General features: G+C 40.2%; 1 protein-coding gene across 4 annotated transcripts in view; it reads left to right on the forward strand.

The window, feature by feature from the left end:
- The window catches only part of Ets1 (ETS proto-oncogene 1, transcription factor), a 130,994-nt gene that overhangs the window by 51,884 nt on the left and 52,645 nt on the right, over positions 1 to 26,465 (forward strand). The window contains exon 1 of one of the 4 annotated variants that reach the window (XM_076846186.2): positions 12,325 to 12,406. The exons of 2 other annotated variants lie outside the window; for them this stretch is intronic. Coding sequence is in view for 1 of the 2 variants with exons in the window: in XM_076846185.2 (XP_076702300.1) it covers positions 14,080 to 14,161 (82 nt within the window). In the remaining variant the exon portion in view is untranslated. Of the gene's footprint in view, positions 1 to 12,324; positions 12,407 to 13,744; positions 14,162 to 26,465 lie in introns of those variants that run through there. One more of the 4 variants, XM_076846185.2, reaches the window with a different exon arrangement.

Here is a 26,465-nt window from a genome sequence, read left to right on the forward strand (position 1 = left end):
TAAGTGATAAAAGATCTAATGAGAAATCCAACAAATTATGACAAAAGACGTGGCAAAATAAAAACAGATTTGAAGGCCTTTTGAGTGGTAGGTGAGAGTGATTTTTGAACACCTAAATAATTTGAAAGAGTTGAGCTAATGTGCATCTTCAGTATTTTGCACAGCTCACTTGGATTAGAGTTAGGCAAAACACTGGAGAGAGTTCTGCTCTCCAGACAGATGCTGTGTATGAAGAGGTTGGGATACCTCCCCTCCTTTAATGCATTTCTAAGAGATGCTGTGAAATGATGTTGGTGGAAGTGCTTTGTGATCTTCCATGCTAGATCAAGTAAAGCATTGCTGTTCTTTCCATCAGAGAAAAGATGCTTATTCACATTTAGGTCTGAGATTTGACACATAAAGGATTTAAAATGACCAAACTCTGAAGATAGTGTGAAAGGAATGATTCCTAATTGCTTTTCCAAGGGATCCTATTTGCAGAATTATGTGGCTAGCTACCCCGAAGTCATTGCTTAAATAACTTGTTACCACGGCTGCTCCCTATAGTCAGTTCTGAACTTTTCTTCCTTCTAATGAGAGATTTCTTGTGTCTTGAATTGTCTATATGAAGCCTTTTAACATGGCTCAAAACTTCAATTGGATTCAGAAAACATCCACTTCTTGTGTTTACCTAATGTACTAATTCTTGTACCCAATATCCACATGACAGTTCTTGTGTTTATAATACATGTCTCTTATTTTCTGTTCTTTCTCTTTGATTGAAGCACAATGATCTGATATTTCTATTTAAGTAATACAGTAGCATTTATACTTAACATCCATTTCCACTAATTCTTCTCTTTGAACCATGCTTTCTATTTATCTTTGTTGTAACAGTTTATTTCTGCTTTGTAGGTTATTTGATCTACAGGTTCAATGCTCAATAGCTTCTTTGTATTGAGCCTAAGCTCTCTCTTGAGGAGACAAATCTATATGAAAATGCAGATCCCATTGTCTTCATTTAGTGTCCTTTTTTATTTTTCTTTGGTGCTGGGAATTGAACCCAAGGCCTTAGAACGCTAGGCAAGCACCCTGCCACTGAGCTACATTCTCCGACCTATTGTTGGGTTTTCTGTATGTCAGAGAGGTCTTGGATTGGTCTTTTTTAAGGCAGCATCTGAGAATGGAGGCACTCCCCGCCTGCCCGTGGCTAAGGAGAGTAATAAAGAGCTTATTGCCAGCCAGAGTCTAATTTTACAGCTTTCAATCCATTATGATCATTATGAAGTGGGCCTTCCACTTGAGCATGTAGGAAGCTTGCCAAAACAAGGCGACGGCCAAACAAATGAGGGCTTTCTCCCTGAGTCCCTGAGCCCGGGGTTACAGACTCTTTTTTATTGATATGATTATTTATTAACTGAGTAATCATAGAAGCTTTCCCTGGTGCTGTAGGCCTTGATTTCTTGCTCTGTATGAAAGATACCCATAAGTATTAAGAAAAGACACCTTTTTAAAAAGTTGAGATTGCGATGATAAAATAACAAGGTGAGAACTGACCTCAAATGCCATCGTGCACAGAGGTGAAATTGTATGAGAATCATCAGGCAGTGGGTTCTGCTACAAGGCTTTGTATGTTAGAGATGGGAATCATTCAGTGATTTGGGCTGTTTTAAAATGTTTGGGAATTTAACAGTTCAAATCCACTTTTGAATATTTCATGGGAGACTTAAATTTTATATGGTATTACTTTATAAATTAGTTATTCACTCATTTGTATAGGATATCCAAGAAGATTGGTGAGTCTTCTTAAAAACATGTAGAAGGAAAGGTTTATGTAAGTCTGAAGATTAAATTAATGGGAAATCTCATAGGTTGAAGTTGGTTTGAAAAGTTAAGCTCAGACTATTAAAAAGATTTAGAAATGGCTGGTCTGGTATTCTTCTATTTTTCATTATTAAAAACCTTGTGAATGAGCTGGGTGCAGTGGCACACACCTATAATCCTAGCAGCTTGGGAGGCTGAGGCAGAAAGATTGTAAATTTGAGGCTAGCCTCAGCCTGCCTCAAAAAAAAAAAAAAAGAAAAGAAAAAGGACTGGGAATGTAGCTCAGTGGTTAAGTGCCCCTGGTTCAATCCCCAGTACACACACACACACACACAAAACAAAAAACAAAAAACAAAAAAACCTCACCCAAAAGATACTTGTATACTTGTATTTGAGAAGGAGATTATGTGTACATACATATGTGTGCATGTATATGAGATCTGATAGGCTCAGAGGGCTGTGCCATAAAATAATAATGCCAATAATGTCCTTTTCTGGGTACAAAAATCACCTGTAGTAAAGATCGATAGGCCTGAATTTACTGTCTCAGATCACATTTATTGTAAAATGAATTGTATTCATTCATTCATTCATTCCTTATTTCATTTGCTTCTTCATTTATTTAGTTATCTATTCTTCCAACATTTATCAAATATTCACCTTAAGTCACTGTGCTTCAAGCTGGAAATTTAAATTTGAGTTGAATGTGGTTCTTGCCCTTCAGGGGATCCCTTTATTTTCATCCATGTAGTAAGTGCTCCATCAGAAGCCTGTATGTACCCACTTGAAGGCTGCTTGTCATGAGAAGGCAGAGGAGGAAGTGTCTGACTGCATTCATCCATAAGGAGTCTTTGAAGGAATTTAACTCGAGGGGTAGCATGTTATTTCTTAATCATGTTTTTTTAAAAAAAATGGTCGCATTTTTTTCTTTGCCCTGTTTTCCTATGTAATACCTCCCCAGAAACATGTGTGTCATGTCACACAGGTCTGAGTATTCCCAGGAAGAGTGGAGAGCTGCCTGTAGAGCTACCCCACTCCAGTGGCAACAGCAGCACTTCTGGACCATCATGTGGGTGCAGTCCCCCCAAAGATTTTACACTGTGATGGAAATGTTTGGCTTTCTCTAACCTTTTCTCTTTTGGTGATCCTGGGGATTGAACCCAGGGCCTTGTGCATGCCAGGCAGGCACTCTACAAACTGAGCTATATCCTCAGCCCCCATAAACTTATTTTTAAAAGAATATCATAAAAATTAATAATAAAAAAAAGAATATCAATTTGGTCTTGGAGCTGGAGGTGACTAGAGTCTGAACTGTGGTTGAAAGTGGAGCCTGAATGAACTCAGGTATTGATAAGGATGGCTTTCCAAGGGTGATGGCTAATTGGAGGTGGGGGTGGGGCTTGTGAGACAGAACATTGGCTGGTCTATCTCTAGGCTCTTTGCAGAGGTTTCCGACTGAGAGAAGCTAATCAGGAGACCTGCTTGGGGAGAGAGGCGTGTTATTTAATTAGCTTTACAATGGGGTGACTTGAAGGCACGTGGTGGTTTTAATAGAGGGAGATAGATGTCCTTTTTTGCAGGGCTAATTGTTGGGAAAAAGCAGGGTCTTTGTTCAGGCCCAGCATGAGGGCTCTGATCTCTTGGAGCCTAGGGCTGCCCCTGCTTATAATTTTAGACAGAGCTATTCAAGGCTGCTCTGTAGAGAAAAGAAGAACAAGAACAGTATTGTGTATGCAGGATCACTGCCCAAATCTCCCCAAAGTCACTGGGAAGAGAAAAAGAAAAGAAAAGGAGAGCCAGAGGACCCAGCCATGTGCATTTTGGAGTATTTCCCCATCATTTATTTGCCATGGCTTTTGGAAAGGGCAAAGTTACACTTTCATCAACTTGGAGCTGAGGTGGCTCGACTTAACTAAACTCCCCCAGAAAACCAATTAAGTCTGATTTCCCACAATACGGCATTCCTCTTGCCAAAATAGAGAAGGCAGCTAGTGAGGAGCCTACGTGTGTTCCATACTGCCAGTCTTGGTGGCAAGGTGCCAGGCAATGGCAGTGCCAGAATGCAAATTGTGGAGCGGATGCCCCTAAATAGCAAGATCTATGTCACTAGAGGGCTGTACCAGGAGCAGTAGTGGTTCTGAATGGCAGCCCAGGGGATAAGTGGAGACCTTTTCCTAGGATTCTTTTGGACCTTGGTCAGCACAGATAGTCAACATCAGTGATGAAAACCTCATATGAATTCTGGGTGGCAAGTCCAAGCTTTGAGCAGGTGCTCCTGGGCCTAGAATTCTGTCACTAAAATGCATGTGTATGGCATAATCCAAGATGGGTAGGGATTCTGATTTATAGCAGCTGGAAAATCAAATGGTGAGGTCAGTTGCTTAAGATCTTATTTTGTTCAAGTTGTACAAAATCACTGAATGTGTATCAAATCTGCAACCCAAAGAAAAGAGACCCCAATATTGGAAGGAGTTCTTAATGACGCATTTAAGTCTCTGCTGCTAATTCGTAGTGCTACTATGAGCACATGATTAGAACTTCCACAACTATATCTCACATCTTCACAATGATTATTAATGCCTGTTCATTCAAGAGTGATGGTGTTAAGGATTTGTGTGATTTACTTGCTTCGACCTCTCTTTATCACTAAATCATAGTTTTAATGGCATACACCAACAGGGGATACCGTGGCCTCCTCTCAAAGAACGAAAAACATGATGTACCATGGTTTGGATCAACATTCATGAGATGTTGATTTTATGCTGACTAAATCGAAAGTCACAATTCTGATTTTTTTTTTTTAGGGGGTGGGTACTAGGGATTGAATCCAGAGAGAGGCACTTTAACACTGAGTTACATCCCCAGCCCTTTTAATTTTTTCTTTTGGGACAGGGTCTCACTATGTTGCCTAGAGCTTCTCTGAGGTGCTGAGACTGGCCTTGAACTTGTGATCCTCATGCCTTCCAAATTGCCAGGATTAAAGGCATGTCTACCACACTTGGCCTGATTTTTAAAATTGATATAGCAGTTAAGAGTTTTTGAGTGTTCATTGTTTATCAGGCACAGTGGAAAGTAGTTGGCATGCGTTCATTTCATATTCAAATCAACTCTGTGAACTGGGCACTTTTATTAGCTCCCTTCCACAGAGGAACAAATTGAGGCTTTCTGAAGCCAAAGGACTGAAAGTCAGAGAGTGCTGAAGTTCAAATTCAAACTTTTGTCTACTGCCAAACCTTGTGCTATTAATCACATTACCTCCCAGTTATTTGAGAGTTTAAATGTATTCTATATAGTGAGGACACTCAACCCTGATACTTTCTGTTTGGCTGGGAACTGCAGGTCTTTGTTTGGAAGCAGGAACATTTATTTGGAATTGCTTCACTACCTCCACACCTCACTTTATAGGTCAGTTCAATTAAAAAAAAAAAGTCTATGTGGGAGAAGGCAGTAACTCTCAAAAAATGTGTGTGTGTGTGTGTGTGTGTGTGTGTGTGTGTGTGTATGTTGGATTTTTCCTGGATCTGAAATAGTTGTAGCCAGCCATCTGGTCTCTAATGCTATGGAATTCTGTAAAAGTCCAGAGTCTTTTTGATTTTTTAAAAATTCTCAACATTATTTAGGATTTTTAATTCCTGGAAAGGGATCTGTCCTGGGAACCTGCCATCAGAGAGCTGACTGCCGTTTGTTCTTCCTCCCACAGACAGCTGCCAGCTCCCCACCCAGCTGCACCCTTTCCCCCTCCCCATGGGTCCCTTGTGGTGCTCCCCACCCAGGGCCCTTTTGTGATGAAGTCTTTCAAGATGATTTCCCAATCTGGGGAGAACACATGTTTCTGATCAACCTGATGAAATACATTTCCATTAAGAGGTAACTTCTATGTGGTTTCTACTTTTTTCATTCTCCACGTTACCTATCATTACCTATCATTTGGAGCCCCTGAGCTCTTGAATGTGTTTCACAGGCCTGACAGATTACATGGCGCTGCCTCAAACGTCACACATGTGGGATTTGCTTCTCTCCTCTTCACCAATTCAGAGGAAGAAAGGTTTTTATTGTATGGGAGCCAATCCAGACAGATGAGATGTGAGCTGAGTCTGTTCCACCTCTTGCATCATCCGCAGCACCATCCACCTCCATCACAGGGCAATATGCTATATGGAGGGAGGGAGGGAGTACAGCTGGCTTCTTAGAAATTACACCGGACTTCTTATTTCTCTTTGGAGGTGAAGACTGGAGAATCAAATGTGAGCTGTGATCCCAGCAAAGTTGACATATCCTTTCTTGAGGTTGTTTTCATCTGTTTTGTGTGAGTGACATGTTTGGTGATGCTCAGTAAATTCTAAATATCGGTAATTACACCGGACACCCTGAAGTTGTTTTCTGGATTTATGCTTTTGCATATTTAATGATACTGACTCTGTGCATACTTTTCAGAAGAGTACACACCAAAAAAGAAATTTGACGAACTAGGGATTTACCAAGTGTTGAGCATTTCACTTTCTATGGTTTTAGACTTAGTACTGATAAGGGCAGGATTTATATTAATTTAGTACAACACCATCTGTAGCTGAGTGACAGATGCTTCAATGGAGATAAATAAGATGTTTGCAGATAATTGCAATTGTGTACTCAAAGAATGTTATATTTACAGGTTAGTAAGATATTTTCAGTGTGGCACATTGTTTCCCCCTTGGGTCTCTTATATAGACCCAATTCTAGAAAAAGTGATGTGAAATAATAATGTGTTCATGATCCCCATCACAGCTCAAGAGTAATGATAGACCCCAACCAAACCCATTATTTATTTGATTTCTATGGTTTAAGATCAACCAGTTTTTTTGTTATAACATTTTGATTATCCACTAGCAAATACAAAATAGTTTCTGAAGTGGTGTTCTACCACAGCAAGAGAGGTTAGGTCTTCTTTACATGTGTCTGTGCTACCAGTTATGTAAAAAAAGGCTCAGTTGACTTCGCTGTCCTTCCCCATTCCATCCCCACTCAATACATTCTCATCACCACCCATCATTATTCCCAACCCACCCCCTTCCTCGCTATAGGGATATCTGTATAGCAAATGATGTATTTTAAAATACAGTGCTTCTGATGACCTGACCAACTAAAGTAAATTTGAGAAGATGAAGGGTATTTGTGACAGGCACTGGGTACCCCATAAAGTATGTAGCAGTTGATTCTTCTAAGAATGGAAAAAGTTGAGTTCATTGCATGCATTTTGCATATCTTACAAATAGTGTGTGCAGCAATTGTACACCTCATATTTATGGCTATCAGTGAAATGAAAGATTCAACTCCAAATTCAGAAAATCCTAAAGATAGCTTTTGAGCAACAGATGAGTAGCATGTTGTATAAAATGTTTAGGTTAATGGTAAAACAGTCATTTTTCTACGTGGTGAGCCAAGTGCCAATTTTCACAAACAACTACATGCATCTATACTCAGAGGGAAACTCTATTGAGTATTGTGATCTTAGCAACGTTCTCTTTCAAGTGGATGAATGGGAGGATAAGCAGAATATGAAATGAAAAATAAAACGTTATAAAGACCTTTTTGGTTAAAAAAAAATAAGACTCAGATAAGCTCCTTCCACCTTCAAATGAACACCATAGTGTATAATAATGACTGAACCTTACTTGCTGCCTTTGGGGAGTGTTGGAGACAGACTTATTCCAGTGTTCACTAGGGATGTGCCTAGGCTGCTGAGCAGAGAAGGGGCAACCTGTAGGGATGTGGTGAAGCTTCCAAGAGAGAAATTCTTTGCATGATAAATGTCCACGTGGGAAAAAAACACTGAGAAATGTCTTCTACACTCTGTCTAGACTTTCAGCTTGTCCTGTCCTTGCATCTTCTGTGACCTCCTGAGACACTTTCACCTCAATTCTACCCTGGATCCTTTGTATATCTTTCAGCATGAGGAACTCCCATTGAGCTGTCTTTGTGATTCCATGCCTGTGACCTTGTGGGATATTTAAGTTGGCTTGCTAAAGGGACTGGATCCATTATCAGTTCTTAAGGTCACCTTGGAATCTTAAGAACATAAGTCCCAGGAAAACAAGGAGGTAGAATCACTGTGACTTCTCCTTACCTCCTTCCCATCACTTCCCATGACTTACTTCACTTCCAGAAGAGATCGCTTCTATTGCTTCTCCCTGTACACATCCCTCCTATCAGGGCTTCTTGTTCTTCTAGTGCTGTCTTCTTCTGCTTCATTCCCAGCACCATGAATAGGATGGAGGAATTCTTCACCTCATCTATACTCCTTGATCTAGGGTGGCACATGTTAGTCCTTTGGGGCAATTGACTTGGCATTTTAAAATGAAAGTGAGAGGGATGAGGAGAGGGAAGAAAGTTCCACAATAAAATTATCTTAATGTGAGGTTCAAACCACAACTGCAGAGAACATCTGTTTTGCAGTTTGGTGTTGTAACCTAAGAGAAAAGTTGGGTAAGATCAGAGGAAGGCAGTAACCTTCCACCAGGATAGAGCCACCTGCCAGCCTGGGAGTTGGAGTGGGAATCCTGTTCCCATGGGCCAAGCTTCTTGCTATGAGCCTGATTCTATTTCTACCATGTTACTAAAAAGAGCATTGGCTATTCTGCCATCTGTGCTAATGCCATCATCCTACCACCTTGAGAGGCCAATTTAGGACAACTTAATTGGAATCCAAGTTATACAATCCCCATAGGCTTGTAGGGTGGCCTACATTCTGCATCATCCAGCCCTAGGAGGGAGCAACAATCCTAGGAATCACAATCAGTCTGCTTCAGGGATTCAAACTAACCCTGGAAGTGGAGATAGCCTTGATTGGCAGCTCCTTGACTTTCTGTCTGAGCTGTGTCTGATTTGTTGCAAGAATAATACGTGATGTCTAAACTGATAGATTTTAAAATGTCGCTTGGTCTGTGGATTAGGCCAATCCATCCCACATTGTTGGGGCTGCAGATGCAGTTGAATGGTTCATAATTATAGTCTAAAGAAACTGCAGACAGTAATAGAGCCAACCCAGACCCTTTTTCTCCTTATAGCCCATGCCAAGCTGTCTCCCACAGAGAATGACAGTGTGGTTATCCTGCAATGTACTTGCCTTGAGACAAATTTCTACTGCATGGAATATTGCTGGATTTCTAGAAATTGAGTCTGATCATCTCTCTGATCTGTTGTATGTGGGATCTTGCTCTGTGTCTCAAGGATATCTGGAACAGACCAAGTGAGTGTCCTTGTCTTGTTTTGTCAAGGTGATATCTGTAAATTTTCCCGGAGATGCTATGGAGAGAACAGCAATTGGGGAACCTCGCTGTGATCCCAACTCTACCTTCCTCAGGTGGAACCTAAGCAGGGTTGATTTAATCCCTGGTAACTAGGAGGGCTGCACTTGGAGACCATTAATAGGCTTCCATCTCCCTTGATAATGTGATAAATGAAGACCTAAGTTTTGTCTCCAAAGAGGCACCACTAATATGATTTTCCAGAATTTGAACTATAGTTTTCTTGTAATTCTTTAAAAACAAATACAAATACATTTTCTTTTCCAATTAGGCAGTTTTGGAATTTCTCAAGTGGGGCCAAAGCTGGATACTTCCCAACTAAAGAACTGAGGAAGGGGCTTGAAGAGATATTTAAATTAAGTGTGATAGTTAGCTCCATCTCTCCTTGGAGACAGTTCAGGTAAATTGAGGGTCCAAGCTCTTCTGTAAAGAGATATTCAAAGAGGAAGATTTAAAATGATTTCTTACATACTGTAGCTTACACGGGATCTTAAAAACAATAATTCTTTGATATTAATTGAATACTTTTACTTATTTAGACATTGAACTAAAGGCTTTGCATAATTATCTCATTTAAGCCCCCAAACAGCTTTAAAAGGTGGGTAAATTTAGAAATAGAGGAATTGAGTTTCAAGATTAAGTGGCTAATCTGTGGTAGGTAATTCAGCTGATTAGTTGGTGGAGTTGGAATCTGAACCCCAGTCTTATTCCAGAGCCCACATTTCTCCCTATGATCTCTGTTTTATTAGAGGGAGAGATTTCTAGGGCACATAGGCCCCCAACACTTCCCCTCCCTCCTCTCTTTCTCCCTCCTAACTGCAGTTCTTATCACCCATTGTTTATTGTACCTTCCAAACAATAGCTAATGACTCTGTATTACATGCTAGGGAACCAGGGGTGATTTTATTCCCTGAAGCAGAGAAGAGGTTGTGACACAAAAAGGTTAAGTGGCACTGGGTGAGGTCACAGTGCCAACTAGCAGTCAGCAATACCACCTCTGAGTCCAAGCCTTGGGTTCCTGAACTGACCCTAAGGACTTTTGGAATCTGAGTTTAATTAAGAGAGTTACTTTAATTTTCCTTCCTATCTCTGACTTTCCATTTTATTGCTGCTTGATAATGGTAGATATTGAAGCCCCAGGCATTTTTCTTTTTCAGTGTGCTTTTTAAATGACTGAACTTATCACATAGAAACCACTTGCTTTAGAGTTAATCTTTCGAAGCCTTTTTCTGAGTATGCCAGGGACAGTTGCCTTTTCTCAGAGAAAAAAGGAGACCACAAATGCAGCTCAAACAGGTTGTTAATTGAGAGCTTGAGAACTTTTTTTTTTTTTTTTTTTAAATCTTACATTTATACCAGTAAATCAACATCTGTGAGTCATAAACTCACTCTGAATCAGCCGTTAGTGGTCTGAATGTTTTTGTACCTACCTTCAGTAAAGTATATTTTAGCTCAAAACCCAGAGATTCTTTATTTTGTTGAAGTTTAAGATTTAGGAGCAGACAACAATCTAGCTCACTTTGGGAGAGGAAGAAAGAGTCTTCCATGATTGTTTGAAATTAGGTGTATTTTTAGATTTTTTTTTTTTCATTGAGATTGGGGTGAAACTGACAGAGGAGTAACAAATAAAGGAGAAAGTTTGTGTTTTACACACTCCATATGTTGAAGGAATTCCTATATAATACTGACATATTTTGGACATCATTCATGTCTAGCTCCATACTCCTGTCCCCCAATTCCTGCAACCTTTTCTTGACCTTTTTTGACTTGATGTTCCCAATTTAAGGAGATTCAGCACTTGGTTGGATGTAATTAGCTAAAGCCTAAGGAATGTTTAAAAATACAAATCTGTTTTCTCCATAGTGTGGAAGGAACAGACTATTGAGTTACAAGCAAAACCAAATAAGTTATTTGTTTGATTTTTTTCCGAGGTCTTAAAAATCAGTAGATAGAGTCTTGAAATATCTTGCTCAAATAAATGGAAGGCAAGGCGTGGCTGCTCTCATTTTGCTGGTGGGGAAACTGAAGCGCGTGTGAACCTCACTGGACATGGGTGTTGGGAATAGAGGTTCTGCTTTGTCAAGAGGGCAGAGTTGCTGGCATCTTTTAATCCATCTTCTCAAGCCATAGCATATCACACTCAATCTGTGAATTAGGAAGAATTGGTGGCAGAGTAGAAGTCCATAGTGAGAAAAAAAAAAAAAAAGATAGTTCCTTGTTCAACATATATTTACACACTGGGCTGAGCATTTTTTTTTTTATTAGGATAAGATGAAAATGTCATTTTAATTCCATAAGAATATTTTAAAAAATCAACTTGTATTGAATAAACATTTTCATATATCAAAATTGATTAATCAAGCATGACACAGACCTTGATTGGATTGTGTCAAATATATAAAAATATTTTAACCTGACTTTATTAGTGATTCTTATCCTAAGGAAAGTGCAACAAGGTCCAAGATAACATAAAGCTTCATATAGAAGAAACTTTCCTGGAGGTCTTTTGTGGCTCCTAGCTCTCTCATTTTGCTCAACCTCATTCTCTGATTTGGACTCAAACATTTTGAGCTTCTGTGTTTAGGGACTAGGATAGAAACAGAATGATTGACTAGTTGATTTGTCATTGTCAAAGAACTGGAAGGAATACATTTTCTCATTGCTAGAGTGAAAAGTGTTTACAGTTGAATCAGAGCAGGCTTTTTAGAGTCTCACATTGGTGGGGTTAGGAATTGTGTTTAGGCTAACTTGGGGAAGAAAGTGCAGGAGCAAACTGGGGAAGGAAGAAAGAAAGGAGCTGTTCAGAGAAGCTGAATTTGCAAATAGAGAAGTACTCACATTAGGATTTTAAAAGAATAGCATTTTCTTAGGACAGCACCAACCAAACAAAATTACCAAAACAACTCTTTATTTGCTCAGTCCATATACTAATATTCCAGTCAATAAGGCTGGACTGGTTTGAGATCGTTTTCTTTGCTGCTCATTTGGGTGTGTGAATGTACAATCCATTCATCAGCTGTTTCCCTAAGCTTTTCCCAGGATCAGAAGTGTCTGTTCTTGTCATCTGGAGGCCAGCATTGTTTTCTCATACCTACTGGAAACACAGCTGGATTCCAACAGTCTTTGTTCTTTCAAAAATTAGGATGATCACATTCAACCCTTTTCCTCTGGTCACTGAAGAAAGGAGTATAATCTGGAGGTTGGACCAAGAGCCAGAGATTTGCTTTCTATTCCTGGCTCCTTCCCTTATTTGCTGTGGGAAACCTGCAAGTTACCAGTGCTCCAAGGAGACAAAACTGGTTTTAGATGCAGGTAAGCAGGTATGTTAAAATTTACCAGAGTTAGAGGTTACAGTTAAAGGCAAATGGTGGGAGCTCAACATATGTTTAGAAATCAGGAAACAGGATTAAAAATATCTTTTGCAGAGGTTTTTAGGAAGCTTTATGTTTAATCTTCTAATTAATCAAACGTGGATATCAATGTTTGGCTCCAGCTATGTTATATGCTTCTATGGTACTGGTTGTTTTGCTAATTAGGATCAACTATCTCCATTTATAATAAGTAATTATCAGTGGCAAATTGTGAATTATTCAGGTTCATATTGTGTTATCTGAGGGGCTGGGAGTTGTCAAACCTAACGGGGGCTGTGCATTGTGATTCTGTCATGGCTGCAAATGATACACTCCAGAAATTCAAACCAGAGTCTCTGCATTATCACTTTTTTGGTGGTGGTGGGAGGGCTGTCCTTTTTATCTAATAGAAGGGAATCTGTGAAAGGAAAGACAAAGCTTTAGCCAATGGTGACATAATTAGAGGAACAGAATAATTAGAAAGAAACTACAGCTTCCACTTCTACCCGCCTACTGTGTAGGTAAAATTGAATGTTTCAGGAAGATCAAGACTGGGTTCCAGTTTGGGCCCTCCCACTATGTACTCCTCCACAAATACAGGTTCATTTGGTCCTGCATTTTGGGGTTTAATTTAGGCTTGGTTCTGCCCAAGGCCAGTGAAGCAAGATTTCTGTTTAGCGACGCTGTCCCTGTCATTTAGCATTCCATGGGTGGGCTTTGAAAAGCTAAAGGCTCCCCTTTGGAAACAGCCCTGGTTCCTGACTCACGATCCGGCTGGAGTCCAATATTGAGAAAACCCTCTGAGGACACCAGTTCATGAATCTCCTGCGCCTGCCCGCACGCTCGCCCCTTCATCCACATGCCTCACGTCCTGTGTGTCAGTCTTTGTGAATGAATGATGTACACGCACTTGGAAAACTATGCTGCTACCAGGAGGGGGTTAGCAGCGGGTGACCAAGCTCTCAAGAATGCGTGGAGAATCAGACCGACTTTCCCCAAAACGGTCGAAGCAGCCACTGCTCCTGGATACGTCTTCCCCGACCGTGGGTTCCGCGGCCCGTGCACTGCGCGCGTAGCTGCTGGGTGGCTGGGCCCAGCGCGCCGCCCGCCCGCGCTTCCTTTCACTTTGGGCTTCTGGCGCCGATTGGCCGCGGGTTCCGGCCCGGCGCCGCCCCCTCCCTCGGTGCCCCGCCCCTGGCTCCCTCCCGCTCGGTTCTCCTTGGCCCGGGCGGGCGGGCGCTGGGACTCTGTGCTGCAGGAACGCCCTAAAGAGGAGGGGAGAGCGCTGTAGGGAGAGTGGGAGGGAGATCGCGGCTGGAGAGAGCGAGGGCAAACTGTAGCAGCGCCGGCGCGGGCGGAGAGGAGGGAGCCGGGCTAGGGACGCGAAGGAGGGAGAGGGCGAGGCGCAGGCGAGGCTGGGACCCTAAAGCACTCACTTCTCCGCAAAGTGCCAACTTCCCGGGAGACTGTGCCGGGCGCGCACCGTCCAGGCGCGGGGGAAAGTCAACGGGAATTTGAGTGTTTGGGGGAAGAAAGTCGGATTTCCCCCATCCCCTTTCCCCTGTTAAGAATCCCTATTAAAAAGAAAAACAACAGTAGCAGCAAACTTGCTATCATCCCGTCTGTCCCCCACTCCTGGCACCATGAAGGCGGCCGTCGATCTCAAACCGACTCTAACCATCATCAAGACAGAAAAAGTCGATCTGGAGCTTTTCCCCTCCCCTGGTGAGTGGTGACTGCCGAGGCCCCCACCCAGCTTCGGGGGGTCTCCTCCACTTCTGTGCTTCTTCAGTGCTCCCTTCCGGGGCCGTGCGTTTCTGCTGGAGCAGGGGATGCTATTGGCAGCTGGAGAGAGGGAGAAGCGAGGAGGAAGGCTGTTGGTGGCCCAAGACCCTTGATTTGGGTGGTGGTATTTATTTTCACAGCTGCGTTTTTGTGAGTAGTGGGAATAACGCTTAGAGAATTTCCAGCGTCCACATTCGCCCCCCGCCCATGTAAGCAAAAGCCCTTTGGTATTTATTCCTTATGATAATCGAGGGCTTAGACACCACCTCGGAGGACATCATCCCCAGACTCTGCGTCGCCCAGAATTGAAGCTGGTTGGAGCGCCCTAGGCAGTAAAAGCTGGCAGGGTGTCTAACGGGTGGCCTTGGAGCGTATTTTCAAATAATGTCTTGCCTTCCTGAGCTCCCTTGTCACATGTCCCTGTGCTGTCTAGCTCCTGTTTTCTAGTTTGAGGGCTAGGAGGCGGGAGGAGAACTGAAAGTATACTCTTTGGAAAAGTCCAATCCTATTTACACAGGTTACTAACTTTACTCATGTCTCTCTTCTGTTGTGAATTTGTGCTCTAGTACCAAAGAAAGATCTTAGAAGAAGAAAAGTATCCCAACACCAGATGGGACTTGTGTCTTTGGTCCATGGTGTTGTCTAATTCTTTGATTTGTAAGGTTTCAAAGAAGACAGGGGTAGAAAAGAAATATCATTTATGTCTTAGACACAAATTCTGGTTCTGAGCAGATGGAATCCAACTGTACAGGATTCCTGGAACTAATGCAGTTTGAGAGGGAATAGCTGGCAGTTCCCCATCCTAAAAGATTAGTGTCATAGAGGTGAAAGATATAGGGAGGAGGTAACACATTCTGGAAAATAATCATAGTATCATGCACCTCTGTTATGTCCGATTATCAATAAATTTAGTTGATATCGCCTGCCCTCTCTTTGCCTCTACCATAATTAGTTGCTTATTTTAACCCTTTCTTAATCTGCCTAAAATTTCAACACAAGCTAAGCTGATGTTCTGTCATTCTAAGATCTTTCAGAAATGTTAATAAAGACATTTAAGTCAGTTCCCCTAACATTCAACCCCAGGATTGCTTTGCATCAGGAAGGTCAATCTTGTTTCTTGTTACCAGGATGATGGTCAGAATATTGAAATCCACAATAGCCATAGAGACATTTCAGACTTAGAGTTACAATTCAGAAATGATGCTTTACAATGGTTGCATTTGGGGAGGGGGAGGTCAAGGAAGCCAGAGTAAGTTTGGTTTGTCACAATTGATCCAAACCATATATAGAAGTAGAAAGATAGTTCACAACAAAGACATAAACTGAACTAATAGGTCCTTTCCTTAAGAATGACTTGTTTATATGTGTTGTTATGTGTGTTTATGGAGAAGAGACAGATTTGGTCATCTGGGAAATGTCATGTAGATATGTCAGTTCACATACCTACAATGGACCTTTCGTGCTGGTAATGAACAAGGGCCCCTGCAAACACATGTTTTAGATCACAGTAAACAGCTGAAGCATGTTTTTTGGTAACTTAATACTGAATCTTAGAGATTTAAAGTACATGGTACAATTATTTTAGATAATGTGAATGCTGTATAAGTAACTTTATTTAACTTCCCCATCTGTAAAATGGGGACAGTAAAGGCTATTGCTACAGTCAACATCCATTATAGTAAGCACCTTTACAATGGATTTCTTGCTCAAAACAGGGTTCCAAGCCAGGGAGTAGGCTGTGTAAGTCACCTTCAATACAACAAAATTTTAACTGGTCAAAGAAATCTGGCAGTCTTCTGACTTTATTATATTAAGATTTGATTTCTAGCACTTTCTTGGGGAAAATAAATAAGGAAACTTGAAAAATAAATGTAGAATATAATAACTAATTTTTATCTAACTTTTTCCTTGGACTTTAATTGCTTATATGTAAATATTATGTCAATGTCTTAGAGAGGGAAATAGAGGCACAAAAAAGGTAAGTAACTTGTGTAATGATATTCAGAAAGCCAGAAGGCAAAGCAAAATTAATCCCAGTTTCCAACTTCTTAGTGTATATTATCATGACTAATATTATAAGTTACCATTGAAGAGCTTAACAAGAAGCTTCCATTAAGACCTAAACTTGCAGGTGCAAAGATGGACGAAACTTGACCAGGGCTGCCTGCTTTTGTCAGTGTAAGGACACGACATTGACTGAGTGGAGGTTTTCCTTGCCCATCAGACCATATAGAACATGTGTTTAAAGTTGAACTGCTCATAGCATGACTTTGTGTCCACAGCTGTGACTTAAATATTTGTCAGAATGGATTCTTTGGGTTGCTTCATTTCTTATGTGTGTGGGGAACACTAGTGTGGGATCTTTTCTGGCTTCAGTGATTAAGCCAAGATTTCCTTTCTGCCCATTACCAAATTTATGACAGCCCAAGATTGGCAATAGGGAGGCAGGGTATCTGAACAGGATTCAAAAGGCCTAGAATATTTACCCGCTTTTAATTTTTTTTTTGTCTATGTTAAGTACCAAATTAACATACACTTTGAAATAACATTGGCTTTGAGTTTCCCTCATAAGTGTAAAGTGGGATATCCTGTTGAATTGCCCATTCTCAGATCTTAAATAGGCTAAAACCAAACACAGCCATCGAGTTGTTCCTGGTTCTTTCTTGGTGTGTAGTCCGCCGAGAAGGGGTTGAGGACACCAAGACTGTGTGCCAAAGCAAACACATTCCCAAGCCACTTAATTTTTCCTCTTCTTCCCCATTCCACTGCACCTTCTTAGTGAGGTGAGCCTAGTTCCAGATAAGAGTTCTAATTCTGGATATCTGCCCATGTATAGAAATGAAAGGACCAGCCCCAATGCCTTTTCTACACAGGAAAAAGAGTATCTGTCCAGTGGGGGGCTTTTATTGTTCTAAGAGATAGGAAGAAGCTTTGTCCTTTCCCAGTATGGATAGTCTTTGTATCTTCATCCGTGTAGACTGAAGAGCAGAGCTACCAGGGCTATTAGGATTACTTGAGCGCTTTGCTCCCAGGTCCCCACTGACCACACTCCATTAGTGATGAAAGAACCTAGTAGTTCAGAGCAGGGACTCTGGAGCCAGTCTGTCTGGGTGTGAATCCCACCTCATCCACTTAGGGGCTGTGTGACTTTGGGTAATTACTTAATCTCTCTGTGCTTCAGCTCCTGCGCGTGTAAAGTGAGTGTAATAATCATTCTATTTCATAGGGTTGACATGAGGATTAAAACTATGAATATATGCAAAACCTTAGCAGTGTCTGATTTGTAATAGATTCTTTTTAACTAGACAGCAAATTAACAAAAAATGACCTCCACTGGTATAGAATGCATTATATTACCTCTTTCAAAGAGAGTAATGTTAAAGAAGACTTTATTGCCTACTTTATTGCTGAGATCTCATGCCAATGAAGCTTCTGTGCTCCAGAGAGCAAACACGGTGAGCAGGTAACTTCTAGAGTGTCTCCAGGTCTAGTTGTCACAATTAGAGGTCCAGGCTGGTCAGTTACTTTGGGAGATGGAGGTGTCAGTGTTGCTTCAAAGCAGGAAGTTCACCAAGTTTGGGGTCAAGGAGGACAACATTGGTAGAAAAGTGGAGTTTTTCCATTATACAGGGTTGAGAAATGCAGCATGTCCAGTTATTATAAAACATCTCACATTTTATTTATTTATTTGGTTGGCAGAGCTTGCATTCCTGGCATTTTTGGTTGGTTTGTGTTGCTGGTATTTTTTTTTTTTTTTTTGTCTGTGTAACATTTTTTTTTTCCCCTTAAAGAGGCCAGACCACCCTGGAGGAACATTGACTCCCTCTAATAGACAAAGCAGCCCATGGTCAACTTCCAAAAGCCTGGCTGGCTCTGGGCTCCATCACCATCCCTGCAAAACCTCTGCAAAACAGGGCTGGTTAGTGTAGGTCAGGATTTTCAGGAAAGAGAGTCTCCAAGTTTCAAAGAGTATGGAAGGTTACTCTCCAGTGGCAGCAATGACAGTATATAGACATCTCTGTTTGCAGAAAGAATTACCCGCAGCTGTGGTATCATTCATTCTCTGAGTTTGCCTTGAAGTTGGATTCTTGCCTTTCCAGAGTCACCGTTATGCTTCACATTTACTTTGGGATGAGGGAGATATTATTTTCTCCTTTTTTTCAGATGAAGAAAATGATATTCAGAGAGGTGCATATTTTGTGTAAGGCCATACTTTAGAAACTTACAAACTGATGAAGTGTTGTAGGCGTTTTGTTCCTAAAGTAAAAGTGCCACATTATTCTCAGGAACTCTGGAAATTGAAACATGGATGTTATGAAAAGGCAGTGCAAGTTGGTGCTTTGGGGGTTCAGGTGGTTTGGGTTTTCGGAGAGTACAAGGATTTCCCTGCCATCTCTGCAGTCAGGTGGCTTCATTGTTACCTGAGTGCTCCAGACTGCTTGGGGAAAGGGTGTCCCCAGGCCTGGCCATCCAGATGTGTTGCTTTAGGAAGATAATTAAATGTTCCAGCAACACTGACCTCAGATGGTTGAGGAGAGAACTAGGGTTCTTGTGTTTTCAATGTCTTCCAGATGTCCTTGTCTGGCTTGCAGGTGGGAAGGTGGCTATGTTCGTTTCCAAGATCAATCTTTCTTTCACCCTCCAGATTCTGCCCATTTTTCCCTCCTCTATGGGCCATGCTGCTTTGCTCACAATTGAATGATGAAACCAGCACACGCTTCATTTTCTTAAGATAGCTGAAGTTTAATTTCCCTGCTCAGAAAGAGGCAATGGGAGTTAAATTTGCTGTCCAAACAGCAAATAGATTTCATTTTCCCCCTAGGATAGTTTTTTAAAGTCCATTTTGAGTGTCAGTGCATGTTGTTTGGAGTTGTCATGGTGTTCCTTTCTTAGGAAGAGAAGTCCCAGGATTCTACCTGCGGACCTGCCAGCCATTCACAGTGCATGGCTTATGGAGAACCAAATTCTCTGGCTTCTTATCTATAGCTAAGGTATTGGTTCTTCTATCACCACATTTTATGGGGGGTGTGATTCCAATTACTTAGCATCCTTGCATCCACATGGTCAACACAGAGAGGAATTTGTATATGAACAATCGTCCTCACGTTTTATATAGCAGCTCCATAATGACACTTTGGTCCCATTTCTCTGCTCAGAATCTCTGATAGGATTTATCTGAGTTTACAGTAATTCAGGGGTAGAAATGTCAAGTCTGATCCCAAATCTGTCATTTTTAACCTGTCATGTGTTTTTACCTACCTTTTTTTCAATTGGGTTGAAAATATCTTTGTTGAAATCTTCAGTGGATGTTTTCCAAATTGCATCAATTTCTAGTTGACTGCTTTTCTGAAGCCCTGTTGATGTTACATTTTTCTTTTTAATTATATAGTTTATTGTCTCTATGCAGAAAGTAATTGGTATATAGTGTAGGTTGTGGTAGGTCTGATTTCATTGGAAGAGAACCATGCTTACAGATACACTCAAAATATTGCTGTGCAAGCCATAAATATTTATTATTTGTTCAACTTTGTTAGATTTTCAGGTTCTTCTCAGTTGATAATTTAGGGTTTTAGCCTGACACTTGATGCTCCAAAGGTGGATTCTTACTGCTTCTATATAACTTTTTTCAGTTGTGATTTTCTATAACATTCAGTTCTGTCTCCGAGAGTTGTAAAATATGTACCTAGAGAGTGTTTTTAGGATTGGGGACTTTCAGGCTGTTGGATTTCAGAACCTGATGGTATCTTATAATTTATCATCCAAACTAGAGCATTCTTGAGAGTATAAATGAGCACTCTTTATAATACCAGATAAGACTGAAAACTAGGACTCTTCCAGCAGACAAGGGTCACTCGATTTAGACACTAAATTTGGATCATACTACTCTTCAGAATGTCTTCTCTCAGTTGCTAATCTGAGGGTTTAAACCATGCAAAGTAAGTAAACAAGACCAGATTAAAAATTTGAAGCAATTTAAGTTCATTGTGGTTTTCCCCAACTTTTAGCTGTATTTTAAAATTTGTTTTTGACACATAATATAATATTTCTCAGCGCCTGAGAAACAAGTCAAAATCAACCTCAAACAAGTTCACATCAAGCATTTGAAACCTTTTGATAGCTCCTGGTAACTGTGATAAGCTGTTAACTTTTGCTTTGCAAGGTTCTGCAGAAGAGCCATAAACTTTGCATGTAGAGTATGCATATGTGTGTGTGTGTGTGTGTGTGTGTGTGAGTGTGTGTGTGTATGCATGAGGGGGATGATCTTTTGAGTTGGGAAATGTCATTATTACATAAGTGAACACAATTAAAATTTTTGTTTTGTTTTAATGTTTGTACAAGATGAGAAGTTTTACTGCTGAGATAAAAAGGGGCAAAAAAAAAAAAAAAGTCTTAAAAAAATACCATTAAAGTGATTGAAAACAAAAACAAAAGTAAACAAGGCCTTGGTTCACCAGGAGAGGAGGAGGGGAATGATGGGTTCAATTGCAACATCTTTTTTGGCTACAAAAAAAAAAAAAAAAAGAAAGAAAGAAAGAAAGAAAGAAAGAAAGAAAGAAAGGAGGAGGGCAGGGAAAGAATAAGAAACTGGGAGAAAGAACTAATGAAAGAATGAACAGACAATAATAAATAATTTTTAAAAGGAAAGAATTTGAGTGGTGTTTCCTAGACTTTTAGAAAACTCCCCATCTGGACCAAGCATTGCACTTGACTAGGAATCTCAGTCTCAGGTGGCACAGTGGGCAATCTTGGGTCTGCTGTTTTTGCTTTTTGGGTGTTTCTGAATACTCTAAACCCATCAGGGTGTATGACTCACCAGGGTGACTCCAGTGATCTTATCTGTGTGTTCCAGGGGCTCCCATGGCTAATAGCATAGGAGGATCAGGGTTTGGATTGATGAAGATATGCATGGATCAATGGTTATTCGTAGTTTCTGTGCCTGTTGGGCCCTCTCTTTTATCAGTTCTGGAGTAAGACTTTTATGGACCAGCATCTGGGAGAACATGGACATTTTTGAAGCATTTGTATGAGGTGTAAGAACGGGGAAAGGGTAATTTTCAACACAGAAAATAACACGAGAAGGCTGCAGGTTTAGAACGAAAGAAAGGCTCTCGTAGACAAGATGGTAGTCTTGGTTATAGAAAAAGAAGAGAGAATAAGGTGCAGAGCCAGGACCACTTAAGTGACAACATGTGCAATCTCAGGATGGTTTTTGCCTTTGAAAGTAGGGAGATTTTTAAGGACAGAGCAGTGTTATTGAATGGGCTTGTGAGAGATTTTTTTTTTTTTTTTTTGGCATTACTTTCCCTCCCACTCATACTGTTAGTTGTTAAAACCTCTATCTCAGTTTATCAGAAAAGCGTTAAACCTCAGAGAACATGACAGAATCAAGCAGGTACATATTGTCAAGGTACAAATGGAAAATAATCTAGGTCAGGCAAAGTATCTATTAAACTGGGTGTTTGTAGATACATATATATATTTTTTTTAATTCTTTAGGAACTAACTCCCACTATGTGAAAGGTACTATACCTGTTCGTTTTTTTTTTTCTGTTGAATTTTAATTAATGTTATTTTTGTGTAATTACAGTTTTGTGCAAGGGTAACTCATTATTATCAATCATGTTCAAAATAAAAATGTATTGTTGAGTACAGTTTCAAAATACCTTTTTGGAAATTCATCACAGGGGATTTTCAGCGAAAAATTTTCATGTGATATATATTTATATATTTTCCCTATTTGATATTTCTTGCCTAAAATTTTAGTTAATTCTATACATTATGCGTAAGTTGTTTTGCATCATTGAGATACTAATTAAATGCACAGAATGCAGTGAAAGAATCACACATGATGAGGAAGACCTATCAGCAAGGTAGAAGATAAATATTGTATATAAAATGAATAGAGGGTTGGCTCTGGGAATCCAGCACCAGCTGGAGGGTCAGGAGACTTGGATTCTGGCCATGATGACTTTACACCTTTATGTGTGATTTTGGGAAAATCATTTCATTTTTTTTTTTCCCTAGTACTCATTTCCTTCTTAGTCAAATAAATTACTTTGAGAAGATGACCTGTAAGGTGTCTCCTAACACTGTTACTTAGGTAACATTTAAAATAAATTTAAATAAATAAACTTTAGGTAACATTTAAAATAATCAAAGCTTGCAAAGAGTACTGACTGTCATTCAAGAAGTGGGCAGTTCACTAAGTTCTACTGATAACAACTCAAGTCATTTGGGGAACTGGGGGTGCTTCTGTAAAGGGCAACTTCTGAAGAGAGGGGTTTTAGGAATTGATGCTGTTCTTGTTCACTGTTGGAGAAACTGAGGCACATTGTCTTGAAGTGACACTGGATCAAGCGTCATGCCTTCCTCCTGGTCTTGCAACGTGTAACAGCTTTGTTTCTCTGTAAGCCTTTGCCACAGTGGCAGCAGAAAGCAGCTCCCATGTGGGGTTGAAGCTGGAGGAAGGAGATGTAGGTTAGGGGTCTTGTAGGTAAAGTGGCCATCCCCAGTTGTGCCCTCAGGCCTGAGCACATGGTCTGAGTAATGAGCTTATTTCATTCAAGCTGCCCCTTCTTGTTGCTTGGCTCTGTTGAGAAACAGTCCCCTCCTGCATCAGGAATGCATGCTGCTGTGAGCCACCTCAGCACCTCTTCCTGACAAATCCAATGAGTCAAGGCCCTGCTGACTGTTTGCAGAGGGAAGGGCCCAGGCCTGCTTGCTGGGCTGTTCATAGGATAGTGCCTGGGCAGTAACCAGTTGACCCTTGAGCAGCACAGGCTGCAAGGTAGGGTCAGGGATAGACAAGATAGCACCTGCTTTGGCTCCCCAGCCTTCCAGGAAGCTACAACTAACTGTGTTTTGGGTGTGGTCGGCATAGGCCTCCTTGCTTTTCAAAAGCTGCTCTTGTGGCAGTGAAAGTATCTTTTGCCTGCACACTGTTGCTGTCTGAAATCTCACTTTATTGATGTTATTTCTACATTTTGAGCAGAATCTGTCACAGTTACCCTTTTCTTTGAGAAGCAAGGACCTAAATTCAGCAAGCCAGTCGTTTTGGAAAACAACAAGGAAAACTGCTGATGACCATAGGGTAGAGTTTATTTACTGATGCTCATTTCTATTTGTCATTACTTTTCATGTTGTCTTATGTTTTCTATTAGATATCGGAAGCTAACTTTGTGCCAAGAACCTCCTCCTTTTACTCTAATACATGATATAAAAGATAATTCCCATTTTTCAGATAAAGAAAAAGGTTAAACAATTTGCCCAAGGTCACTAAGCTGTGGAGTAGAAGAGTTTAGATTCAAAGCCAGCTGTAGCCAATTCTAAAATTGGGCATCTGCTGACTTCAGAATTCTCAGAGGTATTTGGATGTTTGTTGAATTGGGGTGAAATACTAGGATCTGTTATGCATATTGTTTACCGATCCATCTTAATACTTGGTTATACTCTGGTAGGTAGTGTTTGATTTGTGCCTTTACCACATTTGAGCTCATAGTAATCTCTCAAGTTACTCACATTTTACAAACAAGGAAATGCGCAGCAAGGATGGCAAGTTGTTCCCCCAAGGTTGTATAAAAAAGTTGCAAAGTTAGAAGATGAAGCCACAGTTCACTGAGTGTCCTGACATTTGCATCCAGATACAACCATTTCAAATATTTCTTTGTTTTATTGAGTACATTTACTTAAACATTAATAGCAATAAACGGTAGTATGAAGTCAAGACAAGACATCCTCTTCTCCTTGGTAGAAGTAGATTTCCTCTGCATACTTTACATGTACTAAAGGAATCCCATGCAGTTGGCTGACTATTGAGCCTTTGAGCAGGTTACATGGATCCCAGTCACATAGGATACAGACAGGTTGCACTGATATCCACTATAAAATGGCAAGATAGTTCCTTTTCAAGAAGGAACAGGAAGATGAGCATGGTGACACACATTTGTAATCCCAGTGACTCCAGAGGCCTAGGCAGAGAGGATTGCAAATTCAAGGCCAGCCTGGGTAACTTAGCGAGACCCTGTCTCAAAATAAAAAATTAAAAAGGGCAGGGGATGTAGCTCAGTGGTAGGGTACCCTCAGGTTCAATTCCTAGTACCACATAGACATACAGAGACACACACAGTCCTCCCACCAAATAAAGAATGTGAGCTACCCCACAGACTGCTAGATAAATATATAGTTTCCCTTTGGGAAAAGTTGACCGTGGACTTGGGGAAAAAAAAAAAAAAAAAAAAAAAAATATATATATATATATATATATATATATATATATATATATATTTAATTTAAAGAGATTTAAAAATAATTCCTGTTCAGTCTCTCTCTATATTCAACTATGAGGCACATTGTTTGGGTCTTCTGTGCTAGTTTACCCTTTTTAGCAAAGAAGATCCATTAAAATGGATCTTCTTTTTAATGAGTAGCAGCAACTTCAGGTAGCTTGAGGAGTGCTTTAGGAAAAATAAAATAAAAAGCAGAAATCTTTGAATCTCACAGTGCATGTTATAGGAAAGAACTGTGTCTAAGAGGCATACAAAAATTAATGGTATGTTAGATGAGTGATCTATTTATTTTTCCTTTGTTCGTAAGTGTCTTCTGTGTCAAATGGAAACTAACAAAACTATGGCACTAGGTATGAACATATAACATATCTATCTAAATCTATGTATCTATCTATATCTATCTATCTATCTATATATATAAACACATTGAGTTAGGAAGGTAAATCTGATACAACTAGGCTAATATAATTTAATACAATGTATTAATATATTATAATGTATAAATATATATATTTATTTGTATAAGTGTGTAAATACATATTTAGCAAAATTGAATTGGATTATCTCCCTAACCCAATGTGTTGCTCTTATGTTCTTAGTAATAAAAGTAAGCTTCCTTCCCACTCTATCTTGTTTTGGTCATGTGGGAAGCCAGAGCATTCCAGAGCCAAATGACAGGTTGTTAGCTGGGAATTATTCCTTGGCATGTTGCTGTTTCCTTGCAAGTGGGTATAAATCGTAGGTAACCAGTGGTATCCTTGGGTGCCTCTGGATTATTGGGAAAGAGGAGGTAGCCATGGGAAATAGAGGGTAGTACATCTGATTGTAGCAAAAATACAAAGAAGAATTTTAATTTTGGCTTTAAAAAAATCTGGCACTTTTTAATACTTGCCAGGAAAATTTTAGCACTTGTAAAGTAAACCCTAGAGTGGCCACAAAGTACGTCTCCTTTTTAAACTGGAGGTCAGGCTCCTGATTGAGTGCCCTCCATTTGGAACAGCTTTGGGTCAGACCTAGGGTACTTGATCTTGCCATTGCCAGGTTGAACATTTTCTATGCTATTGACTGGACAGGTCTGCATGGGTGGTCATCCCATGTCCCTCTGTTGCCTGGAGAAAGAATCAGGACACCTGAGTCTGTTTTCACCCTGAGATACCAGATGATTTCTTCACTCTGTATTCTTCTTGAAGTAGGTTACTTCCAGTGAGCGAGCAGCCTTTCTTTGGGAGAGAGTGATAAAGATAATAAGTTCACATTTCAAAAGTGCTCTGGAGTTATTGGTGATTCAAAGAGTGTTATTAAATTAGTGGGAGATAGGATACAGAGTGGTGATGCTGTATACATAAGAACTCCCCAGGGTGAATCATGCACATGTATACAGGAAATGCATCCTTGATTTCACATAGATGAAGAATTCAATCTTACACCTTCCCTGGGTCCTAATGGAAATCAAATGTTCTTCAAAACTATTGGGTGCTTTTTTTGGGTCTGTATACATTACTGTGTTGCAGGTATGAGGAATAAGAAAAGTTAGTATTTATAGAGCACCTACTATGTGTCAGGTGCTTTACAGAAATAATCACATTCTTTAAATAATCCTATAATGTTGGTGTTTTAATCCTCATTTTTGTAGGTAAAAACTGATTTCAGAAAGGTTCAGATAACTTGCTCAGGGTCATAGATTTTCAGTTACACATTTGGACTTAGATCTTTCCTAATTATAAAGTCCTGCTTACAACCTATTCTGAGAGAAAACTTGATAACATTCTTTTTAAGAGGCAGTATGTTCTGGGCAGTATGTTCTCTTTTAGGCTCCTCATTATCATTAGGGTTAGGAAGAAAATATTCAGCTTATCTATAAATATTTACCATAGAGATGTGCAGTAGAGGGAAAGGGGGAAAAACCTCCACAGTTCACATAATTTCCACGGTGCATTTTCAAGTCCGAGATAGACAAA

This window comes from Callospermophilus lateralis, chromosome 2 (assembly GCF_048772815.1).
Source record: "Callospermophilus lateralis isolate mCalLat2 chromosome 2, mCalLat2.hap1, whole genome shotgun sequence".
NCBI lineage: Eukaryota > Metazoa > Chordata > Mammalia > Rodentia > Sciuridae > Callospermophilus > Callospermophilus lateralis.